This window comes from Chiloscyllium plagiosum, unplaced genomic scaffold (genome assembly GCF_037043375.1).
Source record: "Chiloscyllium plagiosum isolate Xiang-an unplaced genomic scaffold, Cpla_swu_hap1 HiC_scaffold_16, whole genome shotgun sequence".
Taxonomy (NCBI): domain Eukaryota; kingdom Metazoa; phylum Chordata; class Chondrichthyes; order Orectolobiformes; family Hemiscylliidae; genus Chiloscyllium; species Chiloscyllium plagiosum.
In genome coordinates, this window is record NW_028270154.1 from 78897712 (window position 1) to 78916396 (window position 18685).

The 18685-nt window shown below is 43.5% G+C and overlaps 1 protein-coding gene across 1 annotated transcript in view; it reads left to right on the top strand.

Moving 5' to 3' along the window:
* Nucleotides 1-18685, top strand: part of ebf1a (EBF transcription factor 1a) — a 461222-nt gene that overhangs the window by 17890 nt on the left and 424647 nt on the right. Inside the window, 1 exon segment of the mRNA XM_043703973.2 lies at nt 2410-2478. Coding sequence (XP_043559908.2) covers nt 2410-2478 — 69 coding nt within the window.

Consider the following 18685-nt stretch of genomic DNA (forward strand, 5'->3'; position numbering starts at 1 on the left):
GATAAAGAAAGATGAGCTAGAGAATAATGGTTTACTGTGGCTGTGCTGCTTTCAGCAGACCAAGCCCTGGTAGAGGAGGAACAATCAGGGAGAACATTTACAAACCTCCTGCTACAAGTTTGGAACAGCCTACGATAAGTACCTGAGGTTTTCAACCAAGTCCGCTAACTTACGACCTGCTATGCTAGACTGTGAGTGAATGCCAAGTGTGTATCTGCATTTGATTCTTTGGAAATGCTACATCCTAGGGCTTGTGCTAGCTAGAGCTGGGAACTACTCCCCCATTGCTGTTGATGGGGTCTCTTGGAAGGAGTTGGACCTTTCTCATTTATTCTGACCACTGCTTTGGTCTTGGAAAAAGTCAGGTCCTGGACATAAAGGGAGCTAGTTTATTTTGTTCTGTTGAGTGCCATCAGGTGGCAGAAGTACAATGCTTTGTCCAGTGCTACATTAATAATGTATCTATTACAAAGGAAGATAATTGAGTTAAATCATTCACAATCATCTCAGTCCCAGGATATCTTTGCAACAGTTCCTCAGGACAGTAGCCTAGACAACCATCTTTAGCTGCTTCATCAATGACCATCTCTTCAGCACAAGAAGAGAAGTGAGGACATGTACTGATGATTGCGTTGTGTCAAGCATCATTTGCAGTTTCTTAGATATTGAGGCAATTGTGCCCATAATCAGCAACATTTAGGATTAGGCTGCTAAGTGGCAAGTAACGTTTCAAGTCACACAAGGACTACTTTAGAATCCTTACAATGGGGAAACAGGCCATTTGGCCCAACACGTCCACACTGAGGATCCCACCCACACTCACTCCCCTGCCCTCTAAAACTGCGTTCCCTATAGCCAATCGACCTAACCCACACAACTTTGGACTGTGGGAGGAAACCAGTACACCCGGAGGAAACCCACGCAGATACGGAGAGAATGTGCAAACTCCACACAGACAGTCACCCAAGGCTGGAAATGAACCTAGGTCCCTGGTGCTGTGAGGCAGCAGTGTTAACCACTGAGCCACTGTGCCATTGGTTAAATGCCCATCTCTGTAAAAACAAAATCTAAGCACCTCCTCTTGACATTCAGAGGCATTACCATTAACATTTTGAGAGAACACCATAGATTAAATATGAACTGAAAGAACCACATAAATGTAGAGCTTGAAAGAGCAGGTCAGAAGCTGCTAATACTGTGGTGACTAACTCATCTTCTGACACCCCAAAGCCTGTCCACCATCCACAAGACACAAGTCAGGAATCTGATGGAATACTGTCCACTTGCTTCAACAGCATTCAAGAAGCTTAGCACCATCCAGTACAAAACAGACACTTAATCATGCTCCATCCACCATAGGTGCACTGAAACTGGAGAGTGGACTCACAAACAAAAAATGCACTGCAGTAATTCACCAATACTTCTTTGACAGTACTCCCTAAAATCATGATAAGGGCAGCAGATACTTTTAAGTTCTCCTTTAAGCCACTCACCATCCTGACTTCAAAATATATCACTATTCCTTCAGTGGCACTGGGTGAAAACCCTTGAACTCTCTCCTAACTGCACTGTAGGTGTTCCCCCTCCGAATCTACAATAGCAGCACATGAAGGCAGCTGACTAGCTTTTTCTTAAGAGCAAGTAGAGACAATAAATGCTCAACTTTTGAGGGATACAACCATCATAAGTAAAAAATTGCATCATTTTGAGCTTTTAGAAAATGGTCTATAGCAGATGGAATATTAAAGAGCAATTGTAATATACCATGTTAATGATGAAAGGCGAGAGCAATATCTCAACTTACATAAGAGTATATTGCTTATTCATTTGGGGGAAGTAGCAAAATTGTCCAAGGGCAACAGTGATCTCAGTTCTTTTTTTTAACAGGATTTTAACTCTTTAGATTCTGATCCCCTCCTCCTACAATCCATTTAAACTCAAAAATTCCAGCCAGACTTTGCCATTCTATCATAGAAGGGCCTGATTTCAGTTTGTGACTGTTTTACTCTGTATTTGCCATCTGTGATGGTTGTAAGATGAGAACCAAGGGGACCGACACCACAGTGTTGAGGAGGTTTGTCGCATCTATTGTTTGGAGGCGGGGCAGCTTACCTGCCTCAGGTGAGTCCTGCTTCACTGCTCACCTTTACAAAGGCACCTTTTGCCTCCCTAATTATCACCAGCTGTCTAGGGGAAGTGGAAAGTAATAATTTGCCTTCAATACAAGCACAGTCTCCTACTCATTTCTACCTGTTGTGTTGCATTGCGATAGGTTTGGCAGTAGTTACTTAACCATTCTGTGGTTGTTAAATTGGACTTACCCTATTTGTTTCATGTAGGGAGAGAGGCATGTGCAGCAATTATTCCACACTGATTTCTAATTCTCTACCGCTTCTCCCCCTCCCACAGTCGCTGCTGTGACAAGAAAAGTTGTGGTAACAGGAATGAGACGCCCTCGGATCCAGTGATAATTGACAGGTACGATCACTTGTTTGCCCTTTATCATTGTGTGACACCTGCCGCTGTGCGACTGGGTTGTGGTATATTGCCCGGTTGTTGTTAGGAGTGTACGTGCTGGCTGTATGTTATCTTGAGCGTGTATAAACTCTTGGTCTTTCTTGGCCTGTCTTGCATGCTGTTATTGTGCGATGTACATGCAAAGGGCTTGGAAATTTGCTGACATTTTGCGTCCTCTAAAAGCTGAGACCTTATTGACTCCTGAAAGTGAGGAAATCCTTTTTCATTTGTATCGTACTGACTCTCCCTCTCTGTGGTTTTACACTAGCATTGCGTCAGCTGACTGAATGTATGCACACACAACATTATCACAAAGCCACTACCTTGTAGACCTGAGTGGCTGGTAATCAGCAGATGTCGGACAGGTATTAAGTGCAAGGTTTAGAATTCCTGGAAGAGCCTTTTGTTTTAACCTGATGCTGTGCTTTGTCACTGTATGCATTGTAGAATTGGAACTGGCTTCTCAGATGCACTTCTTAGTAGTGCATTCACTCAATTTAGTGAATGCACTACTAAGTACGAGAGTCCCTGGTCCATGCCAGATTCGTGTGAGCTCAGTCTGATTTGCAACAGAGAAGGTTGCTGCAATTGGCTCCTGTGTCCCTGGGGCACATGCAAGAGAGAGCAGCCAGGCCTTTCGCTACTGCTTGCCAAACAAGTGATTCATACCGGAGGGTACACTTGAATGATGTTGGCTGGGTGCCTGGCCAGGTTGATGCTGTGATGAGTTTCATGTTGAATTGCCCATTGGCACTCACACACAGTAAGCAGCCACTTGGGCAAGGCACCAGCAGAGTAGTATCCTGTGAGGACGCTATGCTTCAGCAGGGGCTGGCAGCTTCTTTGAAGGAGGAGAGAACAGATGCGTGGACATCAAAAAAAGTGTAAAGTTTTGAAGAGTGAAGTTGCACTTTCAGGTTGTGTTGTTGCAGTAAGATTGATGAGCAGAGTGGCCTGTGCTTTGCACCATGCAGAGAGACATCCCATGTGTTTGCAGTCTTGTTTTCTCACACTCACTCAGGTGTGGGACAGGGAAAGCTGGAACTGAAGGTGTCAGTTCAGTGGAATTTTATGGCAAGTATCTATGCCCATTCTGGTCACATTTGCAGATTGACACAGCTGTTTAACGTATCAAAAGCACGATTCCTTCACTTCTCTTGAACGGTGTGTTATTCATGGCAGAGATTGAAGAAGTTGGTTTGTTTTTCCCGACATTGACCAGACTGAGAAGACAGGGCAGTGGTATACAGACCATGTTACTGGCTTGTTATCAGTAGGCTCAATGTTCAGCTAACCAGAGGGTACCCGGAGCAGTGACAGCCTGATGGAGACTCTCTATCTATCAGCAAAGTGCCACTTCCAATGAGACTCTGTTTTAAGATGAGTCTCTACTTCCAGAGGCTTCACATTCATGTTCCACCTGGATTTGGGACGGTAGGTGGTTGGAGTTCTAGACATCTGTTTGGGGAAAAAATCCAAGGCAGAACACTCCACAGGAGACTGTATTTCTCTCCTTCTGAGAAGATGGTCAGGTTTTAGTGGCGTCTATTGTGCAACTGTGAACTATTTAGCAATTGAACAGTGGAGCTGGTTGGGTCACCAAATGTCCTTGCAAATGTTGTTTATGCTTCAATCAAATCCCTTCCTTTTCTTTAAAAATGTAAGAACAGATTTCCACATAGGTCAGGACCACTAGCAGTACACTTTTGCATGGACATAGCTTGAGTATTGGGATCATGGGTTTGTGCCCATTGTCACTAGCTGGGAATAAAGGGATATAGACTGACTTCCCTACCCTCCCCCCCCTCCCCCAGAATGGGCACAGGCCACTTTGGGAATCCATGGGAAAACTGGATTTCAATGAAATTGAGATATAGAACCCTGCCTAAGGCTGGAAATTCCTGACTTCACACATGGTGGGCTCTCCCCTGGAATATGGGGAAGGGTTGCAAGAGGTAATTAAGTTGGCAGGAGAACCCTGCGGGATTGTACGTGGATCAGTTAGGCCGAGTGATCAGTTTATGTGCTGGACTTTGTCCATAACGTGATCTGCAAAGGCCTTAAGTGTGGAAATGCCATTGCTGGGCTGCAGAGAGAGGAGGTTTCATGTTTCCCTGGGGCCTGACCAGGAAAATCAGGTGTCCTGTGGAAGTCCTTCGCTGAGCAAAAGCAGCTATTTAGCTTTGCTGTAGGCTGCAGGTCAAACCTGGGTAGCTGAAGGCCTTAGATACCATGTTGCAATCGAGCTAGCCCCAAATGGCCAATGCTACTTGTTTCTATTCTGGTGCCTTGTTTGGAACTTACACACTAAGTACCCCCCCCAGAAATTGTCTCAGGACTTGGGTAATCCCGATTGTGAGACAGGCGGTGATGTATTGGCTGGTGCCGATGGATTTTGGCACTGGTCTGTTAAGCCTGGGCTGGCCGCTGATACTGCTACAACTTGCTGATCCGACAAAGTAATTTAGGCTTTCGATGACTGGGGTGCACTGCAGTTGAGAGAACAAAATAAACCAACTGGGTTATGAACTAAAAGGATCTTATTCCTCTCTGTGGAAATTTCAAAAAGGATGCAGATATAATGGAAGGGATACTTGGCGAGGGGTCAAAACCACTTTCAGCTGCGAGAGCTCCTTTGTTGGCAGGTCCTAAAGGTCCAACAGGGCATCACTTGACCACTGGCAAAGTGCTTTCAGAGCCAGTTAAAGATTTGTTCCTGTCTCAGTGTGGGTGCACTGACCACTGGATGCTCTACACTCTTGCCTTCAATGTGTTCTGTCAACTCTCGTTGAGAGGAAATGATATTGGGCTGAGTGTTTGCTGGATGATGTGGTGTAAAGGGCAGACTAGGTGGATCTGGGTGCCCTTTGGGACGGGTTTCTGTGTGGATGTGGAATTATCCCTACTCATTGACCATACAGGATGGATGATACCTTAACCTGGCAGCTCTACACTTTCAGAATGTCCATATGTTGCAGACAGTTTGGGGGTCACTGAGCTAAGTAGTTTTCTGGCAGGGAATGAGTGTTTCCCTTCACTGCATTTTGCTGACACCCAAGAGTGCCAGAGAACACCTTACAAACGTGAAAGTCTGGATGATTGACACAAAAGGCCAGTGCTAAGCTCTCGATTCTACTAAGAGCATGGACACTGGGGCATCTTTCAGAAATGTCAAGCTAAACATCAGATTGAGATGTTCAACCACCACCAGTTCTTTGAACTTACCCCTTTAACACTTTCCTCATGCCCCATTCACTGCAGTGGGATTCCAGGCTTGCACCTCACTGCTGCTATTTATTAATGATGCTGACTGTTTTGATTTTAATGTGGGTTTAGTTTGTGTTCTTCTGTGACCCAGTGGACATTGGGTGTTAATGCTTGTCATTGATCTATGATGGATGTGACGTTTGGGATTTACATGGAATTGCTGTGAAGTTGTTTGTGGTGTGCAACTGTGGTAGAGGCTGTTCTGTGTTCCACACATGGAGTTTTGTGTGTGTCTCTCTCTCCTTTGGCTTGGATGTTTCCAGATTTGTCCAACATACATTCGGTTGGTGAGTCTAGATGTCGAGAGTGTGGTGCTGGAAAAGCACAGCAGATCAGGCAGCATCTGAGGATGCTGCCTGACCTGCTATGCTTTTCCAGCACCACACTCTCTTGACTCTGATCTCCAGCATCTGCAGTGTTCACTTTCTCCTCCCTGGTGAGTCTAGAAGTGACATATGTTCCTACGGAGGGACCTATCCTTTGCAAAAAGAAAGAACAAGTTGAGACAATGTGCCATTTTTAAATTGTACAAGAAAAAACATGGTGGGGGTGGGCTAGGTGGAAACAGGATTTCCCTGGCGTATTGTCTATGCCAACCAATTGGCATCGTTTTCTCACGCAGTATAAATTGTTGCTCCCTTTGAAATTTGGCCCTCTTGTGTTTGTCCTGATGAGATCATGGTGAAAAACTTTGACAGCTGGTGTCTTTCATCAACAATAAACTTCTTTTTGTCATCTTTTCCGCTGAAGATCTTTGTCTCTCCGGGGGGGTCTGGTCCCACTGGCATTGTGCCACCCTATGGAACTGCACCAACTTGTCCCATAGTTGGCATCCTGGCTGTCAGCGCAGGGGACCACTGGGCACTGAACAAGAGAAGGAACCCCAGGGTCACTGAGACCAGCTATCATGCTGATGCTGCCCTGGATGACATCAACTAACTCTCCATTGCCTAGCAAAGGGCATCTGTTTCTTCCTTGTCTCTTTGGATGAAGCAGTACAATTGGTGGTGAAGTGGGTACTGATCAACAAGAAGGACTCTGTAATCCCTGCTTTACATATTGTTGTAAAGACATGATACCACGTTTAAGCAAAACAGATTAGCTGTAACATGTTAAACCTAGTTTGAAGAGCTCTCTTCCTCGCTAAGAAATTGGTAGAGAGTGAAGGGAGAGAGATAAGAGAAGGGAAGCATTGATTATCATGGCCACGCTGATTTCAAATCAAGTACTGGAATTCTTCATCATTTTCATCCCAATGTCAAGTCTTTGTTGACAAAGCTGAGTACCCCTCACGTTCCTGCAAACAGCGTCCTTTTAATATTGAGCCATCAACGTAAAACAAAAAGTTTGCTGACTTATCTTCTCTAAATCACTGGCCCCTATTAACGTTGGACGGAGGTGATGCAGGCATGGAAACAATTAACGCAAATTGCTCTTTTTAGCTAAGAAAGGCTTGTTTGTTTAAAAAAAACAAATACCTGGTGACGTTCAAACTTAATTTTATGTGAACTGCATGGGATAGTTGCAAAGAGGGTATAATTTTTATAATGTATCCCAGTAAAGCTGGTACTGTGAGAAGTTATGAATGAAATCCAGAGATCAAGACATAATGAGAGACAGATTTTTTGAGTTTAGCTGCTCCAGACTTCTCTGCTGAATGATTTGGTGAGAGAACAACTTTGAGTGATTAGTGATGTATGTATGCGCACTGTGTATCTGGATTGAGTTACCTGTTTCGAATTAGTGGGGCTCCTATTGTTCCTGATGAGCCCTTGCCCCAGTCGGATAATTAAACTCTTCCTAAGACTTGGCTAACCTGCCAATTTAAGCAAGATTGTTCGCAGGAGAAAGCTGATGCTGTGGTTCTCTGTTTACTTTGCCAGGAATGTATGAGAGCTGCCAGAATGCTGACCCCCCAATGCATTAGTAATCTAACCATTGCCAACAGTTTGCAATATTTGTCTCTCTGCCAGGAGTATATGGCATTTTCTTTGAGAGGGACAGAGTGAGGGGAAGAGAGTGGAGGGGACTATTTTTCTTTTTTTTGTAGTGTAACAATTTAAGTCCTCGCTGAGCTTGCTTATTATGTTTTGAAGTTTTGCAATTGTTTTTCCATTGTCAGCCCTGGTTGAGCAGTGCCAAAGAGATGTGGTATTTTGCAAAATTGAACACAATAAGGCTTCCTTTTAACTTCTGGCTTGTGCTTTCCGTGCAGGAGATGGTGCTATTTTCGGGACTATTTGATTATAGGCTGGCTCAAAGCTATTTGCTATTGTAATATTTTTCCTCTTTGCAAAGGGTGGGCCCTGCCTTCAGTTACCAGTTCAGGTTTGTGGAGGCTTCATCATATGACAACCAGTCTCGAAGTGGCCCACCTAGTAAAACACTTGCCTCTCAGTATCTTTATAACTATCAAGTGAAAATGTTCAAAGCAATTGGAGCAATGATCTTTCACCTGTAGGACTGTCTAATAGATTAATCCTCGGTTCCTGAAGACTCCAGAATGTTCCTGGAACATTGTCAGATCCTAGCTTGTGTTCTTTGAATAACCATAAAAACCTTGCCAGACTGGAAAGGTTCTAGATATGATCCCTGATTATGTTATAGACTGCATTCAGGGCAGGATTACCTCCTCCTTCCCCATGGCTTTGAAGTTATCTCCCTGGGTTCCCATTCCTTGACAGGATAGATGTTGAGAAGATGTTTCCACTAGGAGGGGAATCTCAAAACTTGTTACAGAATAAAGGGATATTCATTTAAAACTGAGGCACAAAGGAATTTCTTCTCACAGAGGGTAGTGAACAACTGGAATTCTCTTACCCAAAGAGTATGGAAGCTAGATTGATGAAAATATTTAAAGAGGAGAGATTTGGAATATGAGGGAGTTGACGGTTTATCTGAACTGGCATGAAAGTGGAGTTGAGGCTGGGGCAGTCAGCATGGTTGTGTTGAATGATGGACCGAATGGCCTACTTGTGTTCCTTATCTGAGTGCTGCCATCAATGGGAACAGCTTCTCTCCACCTTCCGAGTAGCCCCACTTATGATTTTGAAAACGTTGATCAAATCTCTTCCCAACCTTGTAAAAGTAAAACAGCCTCATCTTGTCTAATGTATCCACATAACTGATGTACCTCACACCCGTGAACCACTCTTGTGAATCTTTTTTTGGCATTGCCTCTAATATTTTCAAAGCTCTTTCTTAAAATGTGGGTCTGACATTGGGTGCCATGTTCCAGTTAAGACTGGGACAATGTTTACACTGGCTTATCAGGATTTCTGATTGCATTTCTTCCTAAGATATCCACATCTCTTCCCTTGAAGTTAACAGACCATCAGGAGTAGCCCTGTAGAAATATCACCCTAAGTGTCAAGATTGGGAATGCCCATTAGCACCTTGTTGAAAGCTGCTTTATCTAGATTGTATCAACGTGAAAATGTGCATTCTTTGGGACCCTAAGTGAATGGAGCATTGGATTGTAAGATGTCACCTGACCTGAAAGTACATGCGCCAACCTGTCACTGACGGATGGTCCTCATTGAGCCCAATTTCACTGCTTATCAGGATTAATCAGTAAGATTTATAGGGAGATTTTAGTGCAGTGGGAATGTCACTGGGCTAGTAACCTAGAATCCCAGGATTCTGGGGCCATGGCTCAGATCCCACACAGCTGATAGTGATACTTGACTTCAGTTAGTACATAAAGATTTAAGGGGATCTTGAGGGACAGTGGTAATGTCCCAACCTCTGGACCAGTTAGTCCAGGTTCAAATCCCACCTACTCTGGAGATGTGTCACAGATGTCCAAACAGTTAGATAAAAACAAATAAATATGGACTTAAAAAACTAGTTTCAATAATGGTGGCCTGTTTTATTTATTCATAAGAATTAGGCTTCACTGACTGTACCAGCAGTTATTCTCCACACTTGAGTCTGTGGCAACTATCAGATTGATAGTTGCAAAATGTATTTGGTTCACTAAGTCCCTCTTTGAAGGAAATCTGCCTTTCTTACCATAAGACCATAAGACATAGGAGCAGAAATTGAGCCATTCAGCCCATCAAGTCTGCTTTACCATTTAATCATGGCTGATAAGTTTCTCAACCCCTATTCTCCCGCTTTCTCGCCGTAACCCTTGATCCCCTTGACACTCAAGAACCTATTTATCTCAATCTTAAATACTGTATACTCAATGACCTGGCCTTCACAGCCTTCTGTGGCAATGAATTCCATAGATTCACCACACTCTGGCTGAAGACATTTCTCCTTATCTCCGTTCTAAAATGCCTTCCCTTTACTCTAAGGCTGTGCTCTCGGGTCCTAGTCTCTTCTACCAATGGAAACATCTTCCCAATAGCCACTCTGTCCAGGCCATTCAGTATTCTGTATGTTTCAGTTAGATCCCCCCCCCCCATCCTTCTAACTCCATTGCGTGTAAACCAAGAGTGCTCAAACGTTCCTCATGTGTTAAACTTATCTCCTCTGGCCTCCACGTGGATTGTTGATTCTTTTAGCTGGTCTCTTCAATGGCCTAACTAATCACTCAGTTCAAGGGCAGTTAAGGTGGGCAACAAATGCTTGCTTTGCCAATTAATCCCTTGATAAAATAAATAATGAAAAAGACATTAGATTGACTGTGTCTTGGGTGAAGAGGGTTTGTTTAGACAAGCCAGTCAATTCAAAGCTTTATATTTTTCACACTACTATGCCTGGAAGACACCAATAACTACTCTGTAAAAGCTGCTAATATATTGCCATTCCAAAAGGTTTAATAGACTTTTTTTTTTGCACAGGTAATTAGCATACATTGTACTAATTATGCTGGAGAACTAATGACAGGAGCTTTTATTAATTAGGTTTCCTTTACATGCACTGGATATGGCTGGAACCATGACAGTCACTAAACAAATGAACCTAATCACCAAACCAGACACACACGTTGAAATTATTATTTTTAATTATTAAGCTCAACATGTTATGTTTTCGCTCCATTATATGCCCTCTTCCAATCCTCTCTGCTCCGTGCAGTCGCTGTTTACCTCCAAAATACTTCAGCTAAGTGAGCACACTTCTATGTTCAAGTGATTGTTAACAAGGTATCAAATGTTTGGCGACATTACAGCCATTCCTGTTGCTCACCTGCAGTCCCTAAGCACACACTTTCAATAAGGATTGGCATGTTGATCTGGCACAGGGAGCCTATACTGTTTCTCCCTTGCTTAATCCAGGCTGTCGAATCAAATCCAGAGCTGCCTAGCTTAGATTGACCATCTTGGCAAACACCCAAGGATTGGCATTCTTGCTTTCAATAATTCAACACTGCAATGGGCAAAGCCTTTATCCACTACTGTCTTTTTCTTTTGAATTAATCCACCTTTAGGTGGTGAGGGAGCCAGTTAAATCTCTCTTTCCCACAACTCTCAATAATGCCTCTGATTTTGAGAAAGATTGCTGATTCCAATCATATGTCATGGTCTTACAGTTGGAAATCAACAATATTTTGATGGAAGGGGGTTATGGAGATGGGAGCGGACACTGTCCATCATGGAGGACTATACTGCTGATATTTGCATTTTCCTCTTTCCTATCTGAAAAATTAGCCGGCCCCAACTCTTCTGTTTACGGGCCAACATTTTCCTTTCCTGAAGGCATTGACCAATATTTGGAACATTTCAATTGGCACCCAGTGATCGTGAGTGCTCATCAACTCAGGTTGCCATTTCTGGATGGGAGTTTCATCTGTCTCTCCAACTGCCTTAGCCATTCCCTGCCATCATTATTGATCAAACAGCATCTTTGTAGAGAACTGGCTCCCAATGGAAAACCAACAGACCGTTCACTAATCGATGACTCAATTTGTCCCCATCAAGTCAAATATCCTTTTTTGACCATTGCCAATATTTGTATAAGTATCCAACAAAAATGAAATCTCAAATATTTTCTTGCAATTTTTCTCATGGAATTTGCTCACAGGGTAGCTCGGAGATTAATTTTTAAATGAGTGGCGACTCCATGGCAAAGCCTGGATGATGAGCCTCCCTTGAAGGGAAGCACTGGTGTACTGGTAATGTCACTGGATGAGTAATCCAGACCCTCATATTAATGTTCTGGGGACATGGGCTCACATCATACATTGCAGATGATGAGATTTGAATTCCATAAATGTTAGGAATAAAGAGCAGGCCTAATTGTGAGCCTGGAACCACTGTTCATTTTTGTAAAAAGAATTGGTTTCTTGTGTGGTGAACCAAACCTGTTTCACTAATGATCTTGAGGGCAAGGAGATCTGTAGTTCTTCCCTGTTATAGAATCATAGAGTCCTACAGCATGGAGACAGGCCCTTTGACCCAAACTGGTCGGCGCCGACCAAAATGTCTGTCCACCCAAATCCCATTCCCCTACACTTGGTCCATATCCTTCTAATCCTTTCCTATCCATGTATTTGTCCAAACGCCTTCTAAATGTTGTTAATGTACCTGCCTCAACCGCTTCCGCTGGAAGCTCATTCCATATGCGTACCATCCTCTGTGTTGCCCCTTAGGTTCCCTTTTATTCTTTCCCCTCTAACCTTAAACTGATGCCCTTGCGTCCTCGATTCCCCAACCCCGGGGAAAAGACTAAGTGCATTCATCCTCCCCATGCCTCTCCTGATCTTTGACACCTTTATAAGGATCCCCCCTCAGCCTCCTACACTATAAAGAAAAAAGCCCTAGCTTGACTAACCGCTCCCTACAACTCAGACCCTTGAGTCCTGACCTAAGGTGTCTCCTGACCCACAGCAATGTAGTTGACTCTTAATTGCCCTCATGTGTATGACTCCCTAAACCATTGAAAAACATCTCCTTTCCAGGGCACTCAAAGTCATGAGGGAAGGGGCTTAAACCAGTTTCAGTTCGTTATCCATAGAATTTGGGGGTTTTCATTGAGACAGCCCCTCACATGAAGCCTGAGGCCTTCATTCCTCCCTTCACTGCAGAACTTAATGATTATCAGTAATCGATGACAACAAAGTTAGTATGTGGTCCCAAAACATCTTTTGATTCATGAATTGTAAAGCATGCTTGAAACTCAGATTAAATTAGAAACAGTGACAGAAGAACAACAAATGAATTGAAGACTGACACCTTCTAGGGGGAGGATTGAGGGCAAAATGAACTGACAGCCAGACAGTAAATTGTTTTGGAATCTATCTCAATATTTTCAAGGCAGCTATTAACTTTGAATTTCAAGGGATTAAAATCTGGTTAAAAGTGTCCAAGGCATTACATTTTTAATAAAAGCATAAGACTGGGAGTTGACACCTGTTTAATATTGATATTGTTTGCCATCTCATCCAAATGCAGCTGTGCACAAGTATTACTTCTGGCGCCTTTGACTTTTTCTCAATGAGATTACTTCAATTATCTTAATCTGGAGTCATTCAAATGGACATACAGGCCACTGACAGCTGATAGATTTTTTTTTGGAGCCTTCCTCTTTATTTCCATTGTTCTTCATATTATTTTCTCTCTGATACAAAGCTTACACATGTCCCTTAGCATCAGTTTGTCATTATTGGAAGTGTGGGGGTGGATCTCAGCAAGAAATATGGAAAGGAGAGAGCTTGCCTCCTGATAAGCCTGAAAGCATTGGCCCGATCAGGATTAAATGTCACTTTCATCCTTTTATTGTTTATTGTTTTCTTTCCTGAAGGGAATGGACTATTTTTCTCCTCCTGCTTCTTATGCACACTTTCAGGACCAATAATGACTAGCTTCCATTCTGGAGTTGAGAGTCCTGAACTGACCAAACTGTCTACTGCTGGATCTGCATACCCTGCCGCCGCAGATGGGACAAATGGTATTTGAGGAGATGGGTGGGTGGGATGCTTAGATCTTCACATACTCCTCATCTCCTTGTGCTTGACATCCATCTGAGCCTGTTGGGAAGGGTTGAAATGGTTGCCACCTTCATGGACACTCCTTCTCTAGTTTGGGTGGTCCAGGACATAGAGATTCCCACAGGTGGGTGGGGATGTTACATTCTATCGGGGAGGCTTCTGGAATGCCCTTCCTCTGCCTCCTTTGTCACTGTTTGCCATGGCAGAATTCCAAGCAGGGAGCCTGTTTTGGAAAGCTTGTGCCAACTTCCTAACAATCCTTGGCTGCATGATTCCAAAGGAGGAGTTTAGAGCTCCCCGTGGGCCACAGCTTTATCTCCTCTGGATTCTCCGTGTACCAGCCGGGCAGATCCAATGACCTCAGAGAGAGCAAGCGCACTCAGAGTTGTTCAGTGGCTGTTCCGTAACTTTCAGGAGGCCTGTACTGACAGACTGGAGATGGCCGTTGTTATCTCATGTAGGAAGGAAGTTGCTTTTCCTTCTATTTTAGATAAGGTGTCATTCATAAGAGCCACTTGTTGAACTAATCAGGTTAATTGAGAGCCCTGAGCAGCAGTCAATGAGCTGACCTTTCCTTCCTGTTAAAGCTGGGAGAGGCTCAGGGAAGGGTAAAACTGTTTAATTGATTTAAATTCTCATCTGAGGCGACCAGCAATTTTGTTTTTAGATTTCACTGTTTAAAAAGACAGTCTGTTCAGTTTTGGGAGGAATGAGTAGATGAACTTTAAGACTTTTGTTGTCTTTTCCCCCTTCTCCCTGACAATACAGGTATTCCCCCGCTTTTTGAAAGTTTGCTTTATGCCACTTTGCTTTTACGAAAGACCTACATTAGTACCTGTTCTCGCTAATTGAAAGAAATCCGAAGAGGCTTCTCGCTTTTACAAAAATAGGTGTAATGTTTCCCATACAAATTAATGCTTCTTCACATAATGCTATTTTGACTTATGAAAGGTTCCCTAGGAACACTCTACTTTAGGATAGTGGGGGATACCTGTCTTGGATTTGGCCAAGATTTTATTGAGTATCTTGTGCTTAAAGTGGTTAGCACTGCTGCCTCGCAGTGCCTGAGATCTGGGTTCAATTCCCGCCTCAAGCAACTGACTGTGTGGAGTTTGCACTTTCTCCCCGTGTCTGCGTGGGTTTCCTCCGGGTGCTCCGGTTTCCTCCCACAGTCTAAAGATGTGCAGGTGAATTGGCCATGCTAAATTGCCCGTTGTGTTAGGTAAGGGGTAAATGTAGGGGTATGGGTGGGTTGCGCTTCGCCGGGGTGGTGTGGACTTGTTGGGCCGAAGGGCCTGTTTCCACACTGTAAGTAATCTAATCTAAAGTGTTGACATAGACAATAACTATTTTACAGGCAGTTAGGCTTATTCAGTCTCCTGGTCTGGAGAGGTATTACAGCACATTAGTTTATAAAATAATTTTGCGGGGGTGGGTTGTGATGGAGAGAGGCCCATTCTTGTTCTCAAATGAAAGAACCTGAGTTAACATTTCAAGTCCAGTATGACACTTTTGTAACTGAAGAAGGGTCATTCCAGATTCGAAACATTAACTCTATTACTATCTCCAAAAGAGGAATTTCTCCAGCATTCTCTGAATTTCTTTCTAATCTTGTTCTCCGTTAACGTGCGCACATGTGCGTGGAGTAAAGGGCATTGTGGCTCAGTGTGCAGATGATCCAAAAATAGGTGGAGGGCAGGTAGTGTTGAGGAAGCAGGAAGACTGCAGAAAGGCATGGAAGGCTAGGAGAGTGGGCAAAGAAGTGGCAGGTGGAATACAGTGTGGAAAAGTGTAAAGTTATCCACTTTGGTAGGACAAACAAAGGCATGGACGGCCTCTTTTCCAAATGGGGAAAGACTTTGGAAATCTGAAGCACATAAGGACTCAGGAGTCCTAGTTCAGGGTTCTCCTAAAATTACCGTGCAGGTTCATTTGGCAGTTAGGAAGTCAAATGGAATGTCAAGATTCATTTCCAGAGGGCTAGATTCCAAGAGTAGAAATGTATTGCTGAGGCTGTACAAGGCTCTGGTATGACTGTATTTCGTAGATAGTGAGCAATTTTGGGCCCTGTACCTAAGGAAGGATGTGTTGGCAATGGAGGGAAACAGAAAACGTCTATAAGAATGATCCTGGGGTTGAAGAGCTTGCCATATGAGGAATAGTTGAGGACTCTGGGTCTGTGCTTGATGGAGTTTAGTAAGATGAGGCAGGTTGATTGAAACTTGCAGAATACTGAGAGACCGGGATAGAGCGGACATGGAGAAGAATGTTTCTATTAGTAGGAGAAACTAGGACCTGAGGGCACAGCTTCAGAGTGAAGGGGTGACCCTTTAGAATTGAGATGAGGAGAAATCTCTTTGGTCAGAGGGTGGTTAATCTAAGGAACCCAAGACTGTGGAGGCCAATACATTGAGGCTATGTAAGACAGAGATAGATATGTTCTTGATCGGTCAGGGGATCAAGGGGTTAAGGAAGAAGTCAGGAAAATGGTATTGAGAAACATATCTATCATGATTAAATGGCCTGATGGGCTGAATGGCTTAATTCTGCTCCTATATTGTTTGGTCTTATGGGGTGGAGAGTAACTGCAACAGCAATTGGCAGGGAGAATCCCAGACCTAATGTTGGGATGTGGGAGTTATAGCCAAGGTGAGACTGAAACACTGAACATCTTTGCCTGCATCGTGCAGTCCTTAATAATTGCAAATGCGTCATTTACCTCATTTCAAATTTGAGCAATACTTTGGATAAACATACAAGCTCATCATTGGAGTAACAGACAATAAAGAAGTGGTTTCGACTTTGGTTCTCCCAGAAAGGATGGGATTCTGCGAGTATCCTAAATGTGTTCCACACAATCTACAGATTGCATGAAAATTGTAGAAATTTTTGGTTTAGACATATTGCCATTTACATGTAATAAAAAATCGATATTCATTCAAAAGTGATCTACGTTTTCATTTTTGTTTCAGATTATGGGAGGGGAAGAGGTAAAGGCTTGAGGTTGTACAGAATTTCAGCATTATATTTAAAGAAAGCATTGGAAACTGCTGCCGTTAAGGAAGGTGGAGTATTAGGGTTATTGACTTTTTTAAGTCTCTATAAAGTCAGTCACAGTTAAATATATCACAACCTTTTAATGGCTGCCTGAGTAAAAATAGTGCTGCATAATTAATATGAATCAGCATTTTATGGGGATAAATGATCTGACCTCTGCCCATCCAAAAAAGCATGATATTTGGCTCAAAATGTTCAGTTTTTGTTGCAAATTGAGCTGGCAGTCGCGTGACCCTGCCTTAATGGACTAATTGTTGTGGTAGTTTTCATGAAAGGGCGAAGGTTGAGATTGATTTGTTTGCAGTTTGGAATCAAAGGGAAAATTTCAGAAGTGCAACGGGAGAGAGATGAATTGCTGAATCCAGAGAATGAACGCTGAGGGACCAAGTTGTGAGGCGGAATGCAGCAGACTGTTGTGAGGAAATTGAAGAATTGTTCCTCCAGTTGCTCAGCCATGGGGCTGCTCTTCATCGATTAACCTGGCAGTATTTTGATCATTCCATCAGAAGGAAACGTTGCAGTCAAGTTCAATCCTGAGCTCGTCCAGTGTATACGGAGTAGCAGGATCTCTGTCAGCAATGGGGACCCTGCATCATCTCTACTCCATACACTGTACTGGCCATTTATGGTCCACATACGAGAGAGAGCACTGATTTGGGTAAGGTGCCAGTGGACACAAGTGGAATCCAACCCGCAGCTCTTGACTGAGCGTATTTGGTCAGGAATGGGAGTAAGCTGGATATTAGTAAATATCCTGAGCCAGTCGAAAGGAGTGTTCTGATTTTGATAGATTTTGATACAGATACAGCAATTCCCAGTGAGATAATAGTCAAATTATGGTGGAAGATTTGCTTTCAGCTGGCTATAATGGTGTACTTAGTGGCTATCTGTCCACTTAAAGAAGGAAGCACTGACTTTAGACAGCTTTGTTTGTTTTTTGGATTTGGTGAATTGCTGCTATCTCTCAGCTTTCCCTTAACTTGCTGATTGAGCTGAGTTTCAGAGAGTCAAGTTTGGGGCTTTTAATGGAGCTTTTATGTAGTTTTAATGCACGTTTGTGCTGTCATAAAGCCTTTCTGCTCTTCTGAATGTACAATGTGTAAAACTATCAGCAATTTTATCAGTGCAGCATTCTCCTGTATATAGTAGTCTGCCTGAAAAAGAATACTTAAGAGTGTTTCTCTTGATCATTCCCTCCCCTGCTCTTTTGAAATCGTTGAATTCTATTCGGGTGCTTGCCAACTATTTTCTCAATTGCTTTGCTCAGGTTTGAGTCAATGTGGTGAACGGCACTAGCCTATTTGGTCATGAGAGCATCAGAATTCTTTCCTTGAACAGTCTTCCTGGTACTTGCAGGGTGAATGTTGTTCGACGGGAATAAGAACTTGCAATATACAGTGCCATCAATGTTGTAGAATATCCCATCGTGTTACTGAGGAGTGTTGTCACATAAGGAAAGATTAGGATAGACAGTCAAAAGCTTGGTCAGGGAATCTCTTGAAAGAATCTGCGGTAGAGGGAGGGAGTCCCTTGAGGAAGGAGGCAATTTGGAAATTGACACCAGGGCAGCAGTGCAGAATGCTGTGACGCTGGGGGAAGTTATTGAGGTAGGGCGGAGTGATGACATTGAGGAATTGGAGGAGGCCTTGCTGAACTAGAATTCAGTATGTGATGGGTGAGCAGTACTTGGTGTGAGGGCCAGGGCTGTGAATCCCTACTTGGGAAAATGTCCTGCTTCCACCTACTATGTGGGGCCATTTCATGTGGGGCCACTTGGGTGAGGTTTTCTTGGTCAACCAGTGCAACATCCCATTGATCATGGAATCCCTACCGTGTGGAAGCAGGCCATTCAGCCCATCAGGTCCACACCGACCCTGCATTTCCCACATATCCCCAGACAATGTGGGCAATTTTGCATGGCCAATCCACCTAACCTGCACATCTTTGGACTGTGGGAGAAAACTG